General features: G+C 45.3%; 1 protein-coding gene across 2 annotated transcripts in view; it reads right to left on the bottom strand.

The window, feature by feature from the left end:
• ZFPM1 (zinc finger protein, FOG family member 1) overlaps positions 1 to 14,154 on the bottom strand; it is a 107,590-nt gene extending 93,436 nt beyond the window's left edge. Inside the window, exon 1 of one of the 2 annotated variants that reach the window (XM_089540136.1) lies at positions 14,101 to 14,154. Coding sequence is in view for 1 of the 2 variants with exons in the window: in XM_089540135.1 (XP_089396261.1) it covers positions 7,902 to 7,941 (40 nt within the window). In the remaining variant the exon portion in view is untranslated. Of the gene's footprint in view, positions 1 to 7,901; positions 8,134 to 14,100 lie in introns of those variants that run through there. The other variant, XM_089540135.1, reaches the window with a different exon arrangement.
• Positions 14,155 to 15,343: the final 1,189 nt, after the last annotated feature.

Raw genomic sequence — 15,343 nt, 5'->3', positions numbered from 1 at the left:
CAGCCAGAGAAGGGAAGAGGAATGAAAGAGAGACGCAGGCGCTTAGGACCCGCTCTTTGAATGCGCCTAATAGCGCAAGCAATTACCAGCCAAACCTCCACAGGGCGCATGCCACTTCTGGCTAAGAGAAGAAGGAGGAGGGATGCTGAAAACTTTTTGGCCTCCAGGATGGATCGGCAAACAGGGGTTTTAAAATTAATAAATTGAATTATAATTCCCAGAGTGCCGCAGCCAACCTGGATGCTTTGGAAGTTCCTATGGTGCCCAAACATCTTAAAGTTGCACTTTCCAAACTTTGATCCTCCAGGTATTTTGGACTTTCCCCCCCTAAAATCAATAGCCAGTTTGGCCAACATTCTGGGAGCTGAAGTCCAAAACATCTGGAGAACCAAAGTTTAGGCACCAGGACCTATCTGACCTGGGATGCTAAGCAGGGTTGGCCTGGTTAGTACTTGGATGGGAAACCACTAGTGCTGTAGGCTGTATTTCAGAGGAAGGAACTCCCAAAACCACCTCCAAGGATTCTTCAGCTGAGAAAACCCTATGAAAAAGTCACAGAGTCCCCATAAGTCGATTAGGTGACTTGAAGGCTCATATACAGCAGGCGGTTGGCATTGCCTGGTGTTTGGTTCTAGGTCCCTCGGTGCCACATCTTGGCACAAGAGAGTTCAGCAAAAACGAACCGGCAGCAGCTTCGGCCTGCGATGGAGAATCTCGCCTCATAATCTTTGAAAAGTAACTTCTTGTGTTTCTCTGCAGAGGGCAACACCTTCGGATCAATAAAGAAAACTGCACGAACTGAGAACAATCCCTCCCAAAATGCCACTTAAAATGCCCTTTAAAAGCAATCCTTAAAGCAACAAGAAAGCATCCCTTCTTGCACCAGAAAAGTGAGACTTCCATTCCCACTCTTCCTGTTATTTTTGAAGCGTAACTTTATCACACCCTCTTTACAAATAAAACGCTGAACGCACTGCAGGCAACTTTATCGTTTTCCTAACGCTTTCGGGCAAATGCGTGCATCTGTTCATTAAATTTACATCCCACCTTTGTCTCAATATGGTCCCCAAAGGGACTTGCAATGTAACAATGCTGCTATTTCTCCTTTTCAAATAAATCAATTGATCACGATCAATCAAGAACCAATCCCGGGTGGAACAGGTACCGGCTCTCACTCTTGGTTTCAAAATAAAACATTACATTAAATATCCAGTTTGTGGCATATTTACTTTCCTAGAACATTAGGCAAGTTTAACCCAATTAATATTTTATATATTCGATCAATCTCAGGCTGCTGCCACATTGCAGAAATAAAGCAGTTTGACACCACTTGAATGGCCAGGACCTGGGACTTAATATTTATTTGGTATTTTAATGTATTTTAATGTTGTTTTAATATTGTAAGCAGCCTCGATCCAATGGGAGAGGCGGGATATAAATAAAAATTATTATTATTATTATTATTATTATTATTAGCCTTCTCTGGTCAGAGAGCTCTGGTGCCCCACCAAACTACAAACCCCATAATTCTACAACATTGAGCCATGGAAGTTAAAGTGGCGTCAAAGCGCTTTATTTCTGCAGTGCGTCTTGAATGCGTTGTGCTACCATTTTACTACAGTCAATTTGCTAAGACTAATTCATATACCTTTGCTATTTTATGAGCTGTGACTCTGGAGACCAGGGTTCGAATCTCAGCTCAGCCACGAAACCCACTGGGGCAAGAAGTCACATTCTCTCAGCCTCAGGAGAAGGCAATGGCAAACCTTCTCTGAACAAATCATGCCAAGAAAAACCCACAATATTTTTGCCTTAGGGTCACCATAAGTTGGAAACACCTTGGAGGAACACAACAACAACAACAACAACAACAACAACAACACACCTCTCTTCAGGTATGTGTCTTTGCGAAACACTAATGTTCTTTCAGGTATAATCATTTTTGCTAAACATAAAGGAAGCATATCTTATTCTCTTTGTATAACTAGCAATATTCCGTTAAGACAATTGGCACAGAAAGCTTTGGAACCTTAGGGTTGCTATAAGTCGGAAACAACTTGGAGACACAACAACAACAACAACAACAACAACAACAGCCAGCCATTTCTGAAGGAGCCAGAGTAGAAAAATAGCAGAATCCAAGGTTTGGTGTAGTAACTCCACAGTTACAAGGTTTAAACAGGGCTTTAAACAGAGGCTGGACAACCATCTGCGTTGGATGGTCATCGGCTGGAGATCAATGCACTGGAAGGAGGTTCGGATGGATGATCTCTGGGGTACCTTTCCGCTCTGCAACTCTCATTTCATTCATTATCAGGTTGCTGTTTTTTCTTTGTAAAGCCTTTCCAATACCCACCCACTGACTGGTTAAATATAGTCCAGCGTCTAATCTTTTATCTTATCTGGCTCTGTCAATCCCAGGCCTCCTCTTCCTCATCCTCTCGGTCATCCCAGTTATCAGCATCTCCCATCGAGGGCTGGGAGGGTGTTTGGTGGCAGGCAAAGCAAAGAGGCAACGTGTAGCCAAGAAGCAAAGTTAAGTCAGCAGATAAGAATCTGGGAGAGGACCAAAATGATCTGACATCTCCCCCCTCTTTATTATTATTATTTTAGAAAGAAAAACAGGTCTGCAGTGGCTCAGTTACACGAAACTTTAACGCATGCATACTTCTTCTTCCCTCTCCGGGGAAAGCAAAATAACAAAGCGAAGCATTAAAAGCAAAGCAAAAACAACCACGTTTTTCACTCTTCACGAGTGTCATTTTTGTGCCGCTTCCATACTTGCACAGAGGAGTCCAGATCAATTTTGGCCATCGCTATCTGGACCCAGATCAACATCCCTTTCCTCTTTTTATCACCTTGGTGCATCTCTCTCTCTCTCTCTCTCTCTCTGCAGAAAAAAGCCAACAGAGGAAAGCCAAGGAGCAGCTTTTAAAGCCAGGGCCGGCTTATGGCAAATGTCTTCTGCCAGCTGCTCATCTTGGCAAAGGTGCCCATCCATCGCTAGATCACCTTTGGCTCCTGATGTGGCAAAGAAATGAGCAAAAGGACCTATAACAACTCACATGGGAACAAGGTACAGCCAGCGCTCCGTATCCACGGATTCCTCATCCATGGATTCAAGCATCTGCGGCATCAAAATATCATATATATATATAAATTCTGAAAGGCACACCACAATTTTGTCATTCTATATAAGCAACACCATTTTACTATCCATTATATTCAATGGGACCTGAATATCCATGGATTTTGATCTCCGACGGAGGGGTCCTGGAACCAAACCCCAGCCGATACCAAGGGCCCACTATATAAGGTGTGTGTGTGTGTGTGTATTTGTATTTTATTTATTTCATGTATATGCCGCCTTTCTCCCCAAAGGGACCCAAGGCGGCTCACAGATTTAAAAAGCATTACAATAATAGTAATGACATTTCTAGGACATGGCCACATAAGCCTGAAAAACCCACAAAAAAATTACGGATGCTGGCCATGAAAGTTTAAAACAGTTAAAATCACCTACAACGTAAAAATCCAGCTGATAAGATAAATGCTCCCCAATATCTCAGCTCTATCTCTTTTGCAGTCAATTTTTGGAGGAGGGCAAACAGGACAAAATAGAAACACAAATGGTTCGCTGGAATGGAAGGGTTGGGGAGAAAAGGAACTTTTTGTCCAATTTCCCCCCCTTTTGGTGCCAAAAGAAGCAAAGTTGGCTTTGGTCTTATCGGCCGAATAAATCACCGGAGGCAGGCAAACAGGTAGATGCAGCTTAGTCTAGCAATTATTTCCAAGCAAAGATAAAGGAATATTATCATCACATGGGGGCCAGCCTCCCTATCCATACATCTCTCCGGTTTCCTTATCGGAGGCTGAGATCGGTTCAGGAAGGAAAAAGGAGGGAGACAACCCACGGAAGATGGAAAAAGCAGCCAAACCTGCCAGTGGAAAAGTTCCAGCGTGAGGCCTGGGTGCGAGTCTGTCTTTATAAAAGCATTTGTCTGTCTGTGTGTGTCATGTGCGAAAGGGAATGTGTGTGTGCGCACTGTCATTCCCTTCTCCGGAAATGTGCAAAAATGCAAAATCCAGATTTAACTGTTTCCAATTTGGGACCCTTCGGCAAACAATTGCAACCAGCTAGAGTCAATTCAGGGACAATGACAACTATTTTGTAATAATAATAATGACAACAACAACAGCAACAACAACTGCTGCCACTACTACTACTACTAGTACTACTACACAAGGGATCTTGTAACCAAACCCAAGCAGATACCAAGGGCCCACTGTAACTGTAACATCAACACTCCATTGTATATAATGGGACTTGAACATCCATGAATTTGGTATCCATGGGGGTCCTGAAACCAAATCCCAGCCTATACTAAGAGCCCACTGTAATGATGATGATGATGATGATGCCCATTGTATTTAATGGGACTTGAGCATCCATGGATTTTGGTATCCACAGACGGTCCTGGAACCAAACACTAGTAGACACCAAGGGCCCACTGTAATAATAATAATAATAATGCCATCCCACTGTGTAATGGGACTTCAGCATCCCCAGATTTTGGTACCTACAGGGGTCCTGGAACCAAAGCCCAGCCAATACCAAGGGCCCACTGTAATAATAATAATAATAATAATAATAATAATACCCCATTGTATATAATGGGACTGGAGCATCCACAGAGTTTGGTGTCCATGGGGTCCTGAAACCAAACCAAAGCGGATACCGAGGGCCCACTGTAGTAATAATAATAATGCCATCCACTGTGTAATGGGACTTGAGCATCCCCAGATTTTGGTACCTATGGGGTTCTTCAAACCAAAGTCCAGCCAATACCTAGGGCCCACTGTAGCAACAACAACACCTCATTGTATATAATGGAATTGGACGGAGTTTGGTGTCCATGGGGTCCTGAAACCAAAGCCTAGCAGATACCAAGCGCCCACTATAATGATGATGATGATGATGATGCTATCCCACTGTATAATGGGACTTGAGCATTCCCAGATTTTGGTACCTACAGGGGTCCTGGAACGAAAGTCCAGCCGATACTAAGGGCCCACTGTAACAACAACAATAACAATAATGCCCTCCTTGTTCACATTTAAAGGCTCAAGGAACCATTTCTCCTTATCTCAACGCAGGACCGGTCACTGAGAATGTACAGAGTGTGAAAGACAAAATAATGGAAAGGAAACCCTGCCACAGAGGCCTATGCAAACTTTTGGCTTTCACAGGCCTCAGCAGCAGAGAAAGGGGCCCTTCCTAACAATGAGGATGTTCACAATGATGCCTAACCCAAGGGATCCCCGAAAATCTGGTGGATCACAGATGTGTCTCCACTGGGTTGCCCTCCCAAGCGCAACAGAGAGAAAACAACTGGCACTGCCACCCTGTCCATCCTCGCCAAGAGGCACAAATCCCAAAGAGCCCTGTGAAGCTCCAGAAGCCTGCACCCATATTTCACCAATCAACCCACTGCCTTTTGGGGATCTGGAGTGAACTCTGCAGATGCTCAGAGGCTACGCTGCTACAGTTCCAGGAAGGAAGGTAGTCAGTCCCTGGTATTCTTTCAGCGTACTTTCACCTCTCCTCACCATCCTAATAATAGGAGAAAACCACCTAATAAAACAGCGCATCTCCTCCTTTTCCCCTACTCCTTCCTTCTTTCTTTCCCTTTCTTTCTTTCTTGATCTCCTTCAACTCCGTATCACTTAATAAAATAGTCCCCTCCTAATTTTTCCCTAACCTTCCTTCCCTTTAACCTCTTTCTTTCTTGAACTCCCTCTTCTTCAATTTAATATCACTTAATAAAATAACTCCTCCTAATCCTCCTCCTCCTCTTCTTTCTTTCTTTCTTTATCTCCCTCTTCCCCCAATTTAACATTCCTTAATGATTCCTTTCCTAATTTTCCCTTGCTCTTCCTTCCTTCCCTTTCCCTCTTGATCTCCCTCAACTCAGTACAGTATTTCCTAATATTCCTCCCCTCTCCTCCTCTTCCTTTCTTGATCTCCCTCCCCAACTTCATATCGCTTAAGAAAACAACCTCCTTCCTTTCTCCTACTCCTTCCTTCCTCTCTCTCTCTTTTTCTTTCCTTCTTTCTTTCTCCACGAACTTCATATTGCTTAACCTCCTTCCTAATTCCTCCTCCTTCCTTCCTTCTTGATCTCCCTCCCTCAACTTCATATTGCTTAATAACTCCCCTCCTAATTTCCCTCTATTCCTCCTTCCTTCCTTCTTCCTCTCTCTTTCTCTCCTTCCTTCCTTCTTTCTTGATCTCCCCCTCCCCAACTTAATATTGCTTAACAAAATAACCTGCTTCCTAATTTCCATCTATCCATCCATCCATCCATCCATCCATCCCTTCCTTCCTTTTTCCTTCTTTCTTTCCTTCCTGTCTTTCTCTTTCCTTCCTTTTTGTCTTTCTTTCTCTTCCCTTCCCTCCTCTCTTTATCCTTCCTTCCCTCCTCTCTTCCTCTCTCTTTCTTCCTCTTTCTTTCCCCTTCCTTCTTTCTCTCTCTCTTTCTCCCTTCCTTCCATTCTTTCTTTCTCCTTCCTTCCTCTCTTTCTCTTCCTTCCTCTCTTTCTCCTTCCTTCCTTCCTCCCTCCCTCTCTTCCTTCCTCCTCTCTCTCTCTTGACTTCTCCTCCCTGCCTTCCTTCCTCCCTCCCTTCCTCCCTTTCTCTCTCTCTCTCTCTTCCCTTGCTCCAGAGGCAACTCTTCCAAAGGAGGCCGAGGCAAGCGGAGGAGCCGGGAGTGACTCAGGGCCGGCGGCGATAAGATCGCAATTTCTTCCCTTCCCTTCCCTTCCCTTCCCCTCCCGACAGACAGACAGACAGACAGACAGAGCGATCTTATCAGGAGCCCGGAGCCTTATCTCCTGATCGGAGCCGGCTCTGCATCTCGGGGGCCATCACCGCCAGAAGGAAGGAGGCAGCCAACCAGGCTAAAGGGGGGGAGGGGGCACAGAGCCCCCCAAAGAAAAAGAAGGGAGGGGGGCTAAGGGGGGATCAGACCCCAAATGTCAATAAGACCCCTCCCCCCAAAAAACACGTGGATCTCCCAGAACAACTCTCTCCTCTAAGGCTGGGGGTCTAAGCCTGGGCTGGGGTCCTTTCTCCCCCCCCCCCCCAACAACTCAAGAGAACCGGGCATAAAGGTCCAGAAGCAAAGGGAGCCCCCCCCTCTGTTTTGGGGGAGTCAAGGAAGCCACAAGAAGAGCCCTCTATTGCAGCTGGAGGAGGAGGAGGAGGAGGATGGCAATGCTCTTGCTCCTGGAGGAGGGGCAGCAACTCCCCCGACCCTCCGAGGGAATGGAAATGGGGCTGAAAGAGAGGAGGAGGGAGGAAAGAGAGAGAGAGAGGAAGGAAGGAAGAGGTGAGGAAAGGAAGAAGGGAAGGAAGGAAGGAGAGAAAAGAAGGAAGGAAGGGGAAAGGAAAGAAGGAATGGAAGAAGGGAGGGAGGGGGAAGGAAAGAGCAAGGCAGGGAAGGAAAAGAGGGAAGGGAGAAAGGAAGTAGGGAAGAGGGAGGGAAGGAAGGAAGGAAAAAAGGCAAGAAAGAGCAAGAGAGAGAAGGAAGAAGGGAAGGAAGGAAGGAAAGAAAAGAGGGAAGGAGAGAAAGGAAGTAGGGAAGAGGGAGGGAGGGAAGGAAGGAAAAAAGGCAAGAAAGAGCAAGAGAGAGAAGGAAGAAGGGAAGGAAGGAAGGAAAGAAAGAAAAGAGGGAAGGAGAGAAAGGAAGTAGGGAAGAGGGAAGGAAGGAAGGGCTGAAGAGAGGAGGGGCCCCGCCGGGAAGAGCTTTCTCGGGGTCCGTCCGGGGCAGGAAGGGAAGTTGGCGAAGGGGAGGCTGCCCGCCCAGAGAGAAGGGCTGCGGAGGGAGGGAGGGTCTCACGCTTGATCTGCCGGGGCTTGCTCTGCTTCCTCCTGGACATGGCGGGGCTCCCGGGGGCACCTCCTGCAGCAGCAGCAGCCGAGGAGGAGGAGGAGGAGGAGGAGGAGACTGGGGAGGCGGCCGGGGCCCTCTCATGCCCCGCGGGGCTCCAGGGCCGGCAGCCGGGCACCGGGCGACCTTCCCAGCCGGGGCTCCCTCCTGCGCCGCCTCCTGCCTCCTCCTTCGGGCTCCAGCCCCGACGACGACGACGACGACGACGACAATGGAGCCACAGCGACGCCGCCGAGCCTGGCCAAGGGGCGGGGCCTCAGAGGCCCCGGACACGCCCCCGGGCCCGCCCCTCGGGAGGAGGGGCCTCGCGGCTCTGGCCACGCCCACCGGATGAGAAGGGATACAGTTGGGGGAAAGGAAAGGACCATCATCACCATCATCATCACTATTCATTATTATTATTATTATTATTATTGCCATTATCATTATTATAATCTCTATTCACTATCATTCATTATTATTGTTACTATTCATCATCATCACTATTCATTATTGCTTTACTATTCATGATCACCCATCATCCTCATCCTCATTACTACAGGATAATAATCCAGTCTGAGACCGTTTTAACTGCCTTGGATCACTGCTAGGGAATCCTGGGAATTGTAGTTTGTTGTGGCACCAGAGCTCTCTGACAAACTACATTTCCCAGAATCCCCTAGCATTGGGCCAGGACAGTCAAAGCGGTCTCAAACTGGATTATTTCTGCAGCGAGTAATAATGATGATGTTAATAATAATCAATTTCAATTAATTCAGTAGGGAATAAACCGTAAACGACGGTAATGGTAACTTTCCTGTTTATAGCATATATAATTATTATCATTAGCATATATGAAATTACAGTTAAAAGATACAAAATTAGCATAGCTTGCCATTTATTATTCATTCAAACGTAGCGACACTTGAAAACCAAGACTGCAAAAAGTCAGATCTGTAATAAACAATGTATACAGAGGGCACTTAAGGCATATCTACGCTGCAGATATGATCCAGTTTGACACCGCTTTAAGAAAGTGCAAAGGCGATTTGCAATCTGGTTTAAAAGGTAGTGGGGATGAGGCCTAAGTTGGGAAACTTGGAGGGATGTACTGTATCTATTGAAAAAGAGGAAGACCCCATTTTAGATGGATGGACCCTATTAAGGAAGACACAGGTATGAACCTGTATAGGGCCAAAGGATCTAATATAGATATTGGACCTAAGCAGAGATAGGACCTAAGGGCCTAATATAGATATAGGACCAGTTATAGGACCTGAGCAGAGATAGGACCTAAGGATCTAATATAGATATAGGACCAGATATAGGACCTAAGCAGAGATAGGATCTAAGGATCTAATATAGATATAGGACCAGATATAGGACCTAAGCAGAGATAGGATCTAATATAGATATAGGACCAGATATAGGACCTAAGCAGAGATAGGATCTAAGGATCTAATATAGATATAGGACCAGATATAGGACCTAAGCAGAGATAGGATCTAATATATATATAGGACCAGATATAGGACCTAAGCAGAGATAGGACCTAAGGATCTAATATAGATATAGGACCAGATATAGGACCTAAGCAGAGATAGGATCTAATATAGATATAGGACCAGATATAGGACCTAAGCAGAGATAGGATCTAAGGATCTAATATAGATATAGGACCAGATATAGGACCTGAGCAGAGTAGGGAGTCATAGAGATGTCTCCATGGGTTGAAATGGACAACAACAACAAAACAACAAAGTGCATTGTTTCCCTCTTGCCATCCGAGTAACGGATGTCAATGTTTCCGGGATGCAACCTATCAATAGGTAGCCCTGAGTCCAGCGCCCATAAGCTTTGCATATTAAGAGTTACCAGGGGGCACAATGTACCCACCGCACTAATCTGTCGGAAAACCCTTTTGCCTAGCAACCGTGTGCAATTGGGCATCGCGCGAGCCAAGGTGGAACCAGTTCAATATAATTAACTCCGGCTTCATTTAACACCCGTCCCCCAAGCCACCTGGCATGTGCCCCGTGCAGTTACACAAACAAGCTTCTCCTGGTCGCTTCTAAAAAGTCTACTTTCATTTTGCAAATTATCCGCACCATTTTCCATGGTTCAATTGTAAAAAACCCAAATTGCACATCACCGATCTTGGTGACGGTGGGATCCAAGGAGCGGAAGGAGGTTGTTCCTCTCCTCTGCTGCGGCCGTCTGTCGCTACACAATGTGTAAATAGGAGTTGCAACTGGTAACACAACAGAAGGAGGACTCCTAGCTAAGCCAAGGAAACAGCTTGCTTGCGGAGCTGGGAAGCCAAGAATGCTCTGAAATCACAGCTGGGGCTTGGATTCGAGAGAAGGCAGACCAATTAAACCAGTTGGCACCATGCCCTCCTGCCCTAACATGGGCCAAAACCCTCTCAACATCTTCTTATTGTCACTGTGTGCCTTCCAGTCATTTCTGGTTTATGGCAACCTTAAGATGAAACTATCAATGGGGTTTCTTGGCACGTTTCTTCAGAAAGGGTTTGCCATTGCCATGCTCAGAGGCGGAGAGAGTGTGACTTGCCCAAGGGCACCCAGTGGGTTTTGTGAACTGAACCCTGGCCTCCCAAAGTCATAGTCCAACCATTCAAACCATTATGCCACGCTGTCGTGGCTCATAAATCATAATTCCCATATATATTATAGGCATCCACACTGCAGAAATAATATATTTTGACACCGCTTTAACTACCATGGCTGGATGCTATGGGATTCTAAGAACTCTGGTGCCGCAACAAACTACAGTTCCCAGAGTTCCATGGCACCAAGCCAAAGTGGTGCCAAACCGGATTATTTCTGCAGTGCAGATGCGCCCGTAAAGGGACGCAAGCCAACGCCGCAGCCCATTTGGCAAGAGATGCGGGCGGCTTCTCAAGTTTTAAGGCTATGTATACCATTTTGGTTTTTTTATGGGTTTCGTTGTGTTTTAGCATTTTAACTGTTTTATCAGGTACTGTTTCTTAAGTGCTTTTACCTTTTGGTTGCATTTTGTTCTTTTGATGAGCGGCGTTTTAGTATTGTTCTTAGTTTGACGCTGTTGCAATGTGCACACTTTGCACAGGATGTTTTTAAGGGTACTGTGTCCCAATTTTGGGGGGAAGTGGGATATAAATAAATATGATAACAATAATAAAAACATCCTTAGGGTGTCCTCCAATGTGATCCACACACCCCTAATGACACCCCTGGGGAGATCGACCCATATCAGAATCTTTACTGACCCATATTCCTAGACATCCTGCCCCTCTTATTTTCTGAAAGCCCCCATTTTCTCTAAGAGGTTGTCCACACTGGCCAGATAAAGCAGCTTCAAACTGCTTCAAAGCCTAGCTGTTTAGATTAAAGCGCATGGTGCAAAACCAGGTAGGAAGCAAAACAAAGCCACACGCTGGGGCTAAAAAAGGGAGCAAAAAGAAGCTCTGATACTCTGACTCACCATGGAAAATGCGCACCATTGCACCATTGCGCTTCCATATGAAGAGCCTAGTGCCATAACGGGACTGCGGGAAAACAAAAATGCGAAGGAATGTCAAGCAGCACTGGATGCCAGTAATGCAATAACGGACATGATTACAATATGCGCAAACCAGACAATGCAACAGGGGGGCAAGGAGAGAAGGGGGATGAAGAGGGAATGTATGGGGGGCCTCCATAATTGTGCTTTGCCACTGTGTCACTGGGCGCACCAATGCATTGTACGTGTGGCACAGGCGGTGTGTTTGTGCCATGCTAAACATGCATGATGGGAAAGTGACAAAAAATAATAACCACACAGCGCAGCTTGATGCCACGTGGCGCAGACAGTCCGTGGGTGTTTGGCAAACTTTGGGAGAAAGCTGTGTGGACAGCGGGGTTTCAACCCACTTTTAGAAAACCTGGAACCGAGACACCTTTTTTTGTTGCCCATCTGCTCCAGCTCTTAGTCCATTTTCCGTCCTTTTAATGCTTCTCCGGCTTCTTGTGCCATCTGTATCCCCCATCCTCTGAATCGCTGCCACCAATCTCTTGAACAAACAAAATGTCTGCCATTTTCCCAAGGGGCGAGTGCGAGAGACGACGTGTGGATGGCAGGGCCTTTATCAAACGGAAAAGAAAATAGCAATGGCATCTCTTGCTCCTTTGCTAAAATAGCATGCGATATAAAGAGCCTAGTGCCATAACGGGACCAAGGAGAACAAAAATGCAAAAGAACGTCAAGCTAAAATAGCATGGCATTTTAGCTAAAATAGCAGGGCAGCTCTTGCGCCTTTGCTAAAACCTCCGCAGTTTTGTGCTATCTCTCTAGTCTGGCAAACCAAAGACTGCTGCCAACTCATCATATATGTGTGTGTGTGTGTGTGTGTGTGTGTGTGTGTGTATATATATAGTTTTTAATTAACTTCTTGTTTCAACGGGGGAATAATGAGTTTTATGTACCACATGACTCCAGTAAAGAGGTCAAGTGATGGAGGAAGGATGCTGAATTAAATTAAGCTAGGCATCGGGTGGAAAGGGTTTGTTGAAATGGATGGAAAGTGGGATAGAGATCTGAGCGGTGGAAAATGGTGCCCACATTGTTCAAAAATAATACAGTCCAAAGAGAGGAAGACCCCATTCTAGATGGATGGACCCTATTAAGGAAGACACAGGTATGAACCTGTATATATATACAGGTTTGGAAACCAAATCTTGTGCGGAATGGCTTAGGTAACTGGATATGTTCAGCTTGGAGAGAAGAAGACCAAGAGGTGACATGACAACAATAGTAAAAGATCTGAAGGAATGTAATGGAGAAGATGGAGCAAAACTGGTCTTCTGCTGCATTACCTAGAATGCAAACCAATGGATTTGAACCACAAGAAAAAAGGTTGCACCTAAACATTAGGAAGAACTTCTTGTCTTTCATAGAGCTACCCAAAGAAATAAGCGCCATTCCAAAAGTAGATTTGGCACTCTGTTAATATTCAGACTAACAACTCATTGTTAGTACAGTCAACCCTCCTTATCCATGGATGTTTTATCCATGGATTCAACCATCCACAGCTTGAAAATATTCTCTCTCTATCTCTGTCTGTCTGTCTGTCTGTCTCTCTCTCTCTCTCTCTCTCTCTCTCTCTATATATATATATATATATATATATTCAAAAAGCAAATCTTGATTTTGCCATTTGAGATAGAGGACACCATTTTAACATCCATTGTATTTAATGGGACTTGCACATCCATGAATTTTGATATCCACAGGGGATTCCTGGGAGGTCCTGGAACCAAACACCAGCAGATACCAAGGGCCCACTGTAGTAGTAGTAGTAATAATAATAATAATAATAAATCCCATTGTATTTAGTGGGACTTGAGCATCAACAGATTTTGGTATCCATGGGGGCCCTGGAACCAAACACCAGCAGATACCAAGGACCCACAGGAGTAGCAATAATAATAATGATAATAAATCCCATTGTATTTAATGGGACTTGAGCAGCCATGGATTTTGGTATCTGTGCAGGTTCCTGGAACTGAACACTAGTAGATAGCAAGGACCCACTGTAATAATAATGACGACGATAATGATAATAAATCCCATTGTATTTAATGGGACTTGAGCATCCATGGACTTTGGTATCCATGGGAGGTCCTGGAACCAAACACCAGCAGGCTCCACTATATTTGAGTTTGTTAGTATTCAGACCGAAACACAAAGGGAAGTCACCCTCCCCTGCATCATGGCAGCATATCTTCAGCATATCTCATGGTAAATGTGAATTAGTAGCTACTACAGTAGAGTCAACATGGTGTAGTGGTTTGGGCTTGGATAAGGACACTGGGAGACCAGGGTTCAAATCCTGGTTTGGCCATGGAAATCTACTGGGTGACTTTGGGCAAGTCACACTCTCTCAGCCTCAGTGGGAGGCAATGGCAAACACCTTCTGACCCTCAGCTTTATAGGTTCGAATTATGCTTGGAAAAAGACACAAACATCTCATATTGGAATTACATTCCCTGTTTTGGCAAGCTGTCCCAAACACAGCCAGGGCAACCCAGCAAAGGCTGATTGCTACACAGCTGATAGCTAGCAGCTAATGAGCAAACATAGTCACAGAGCAACTTACAGTTCAATGCCTACTTTACCAAATACAAACCTTAATTTCCAAAGAGTTCAGATGTCCAAGTCAGGTACCTAGGGTCAACCGATACGGTCCAGGCCAAGCACAGAGTTCAGGAACATGCTGGAAAGCCAGGTAGGTCGGGTCATCTCTAACAACTCCAGGAGGGCAAGGCTGGGGATTCATAGAACTCAACACAGCTGCTCTGAATTAATCGATCTCTGAGACCTCCTCAATGTTTATTTCTCCGCTCTGCAAAGGTAGATAAGTGCAAGTGGTCTTCTGTATCTTTCTGCCATTGCTGGTCCTGCCTTCTGTGGCTCTGGAACATCCTCCTTCTCTGGTCCAGCACCAGGTTCCAGCATCTTCATTGCTTCAGTCTCTGAGTCAAAGTCCATGTCCATGTTATGGAAGCAGGGCCTGGCAATGGCTAACTTGAATACTGTTCATACTCAACTATAAGTCAATCTTATTGAGGGCAGGTTTTGGAGCCAACATTATGGATTTTGATATGACCCATGGATAAGTCAAGGGTGAAATTTAGGGCTGTGTAACAAAGGATGTAAAGGATGAAGCAAAGGAAAACAATACCCAAAGAACTTACAGAATTACAGGAGGCGTAACAGTTTATGCTCATATTAAAAGCTGGATTGATGAGAGAATAGAGGGAAGTCAGGGCCTCCAGGACAGATTATTCTCTTGCTTTTCACCAAGGAATGGTTCCTTTTCTCATATATATATATATATATATATATATATATATATATATAGAGAGAGAGAGAGAGAGAGAGTGTTAAAGTACAATACTTACGTTGACCCCTGGATAAGTCGACTCAGATTTTTGGGGTCACTTTTTTGACCAACATTTCTAGACTTATACATGAGTGTATACAGTACTCTCTAGGGCAGGTATGGACCACATGTGGTTTACCGATACCTCCGAAAGCTATGCCCACTGTTATGGAGTGATGCAACCTGCGACTGGTCCCAGGGGTCAAGCGGTGGGACATAATGACTCCTGGACCATCCAGAGTCTGAAAACCCACCCAAACTGGGTCTGGATTGCTTAATGTTATTACATCCTGCAGCCTTCATGTACAACCTCCCCTCCATGGTCCCTGTAAGGGATTTAGCCCAGCCGCGATTGTGCATGCACGCACATGGGTGTTTCAAAGCATGTGTCTGTTTGCACGCCGGCCTGCGCGTGTAAATGTGTGTCCCTGCTTGAGCCGTGTTTGCAGAGAGATTGTCAAAACGCCCCAGAATAAATAGAAATTCT

Source organism: Sceloporus occidentalis, unplaced genomic scaffold, assembly GCF_023333645.1.
Source record: "Sceloporus occidentalis isolate IW3139 unplaced genomic scaffold, rSceOcc1.0.p SCAF_10, whole genome shotgun sequence".
NCBI lineage: Eukaryota > Metazoa > Chordata > Lepidosauria > Squamata > Phrynosomatidae > Sceloporus > Sceloporus occidentalis.
This window is presented reverse-complemented; position numbering and strand designations above follow the sequence as displayed.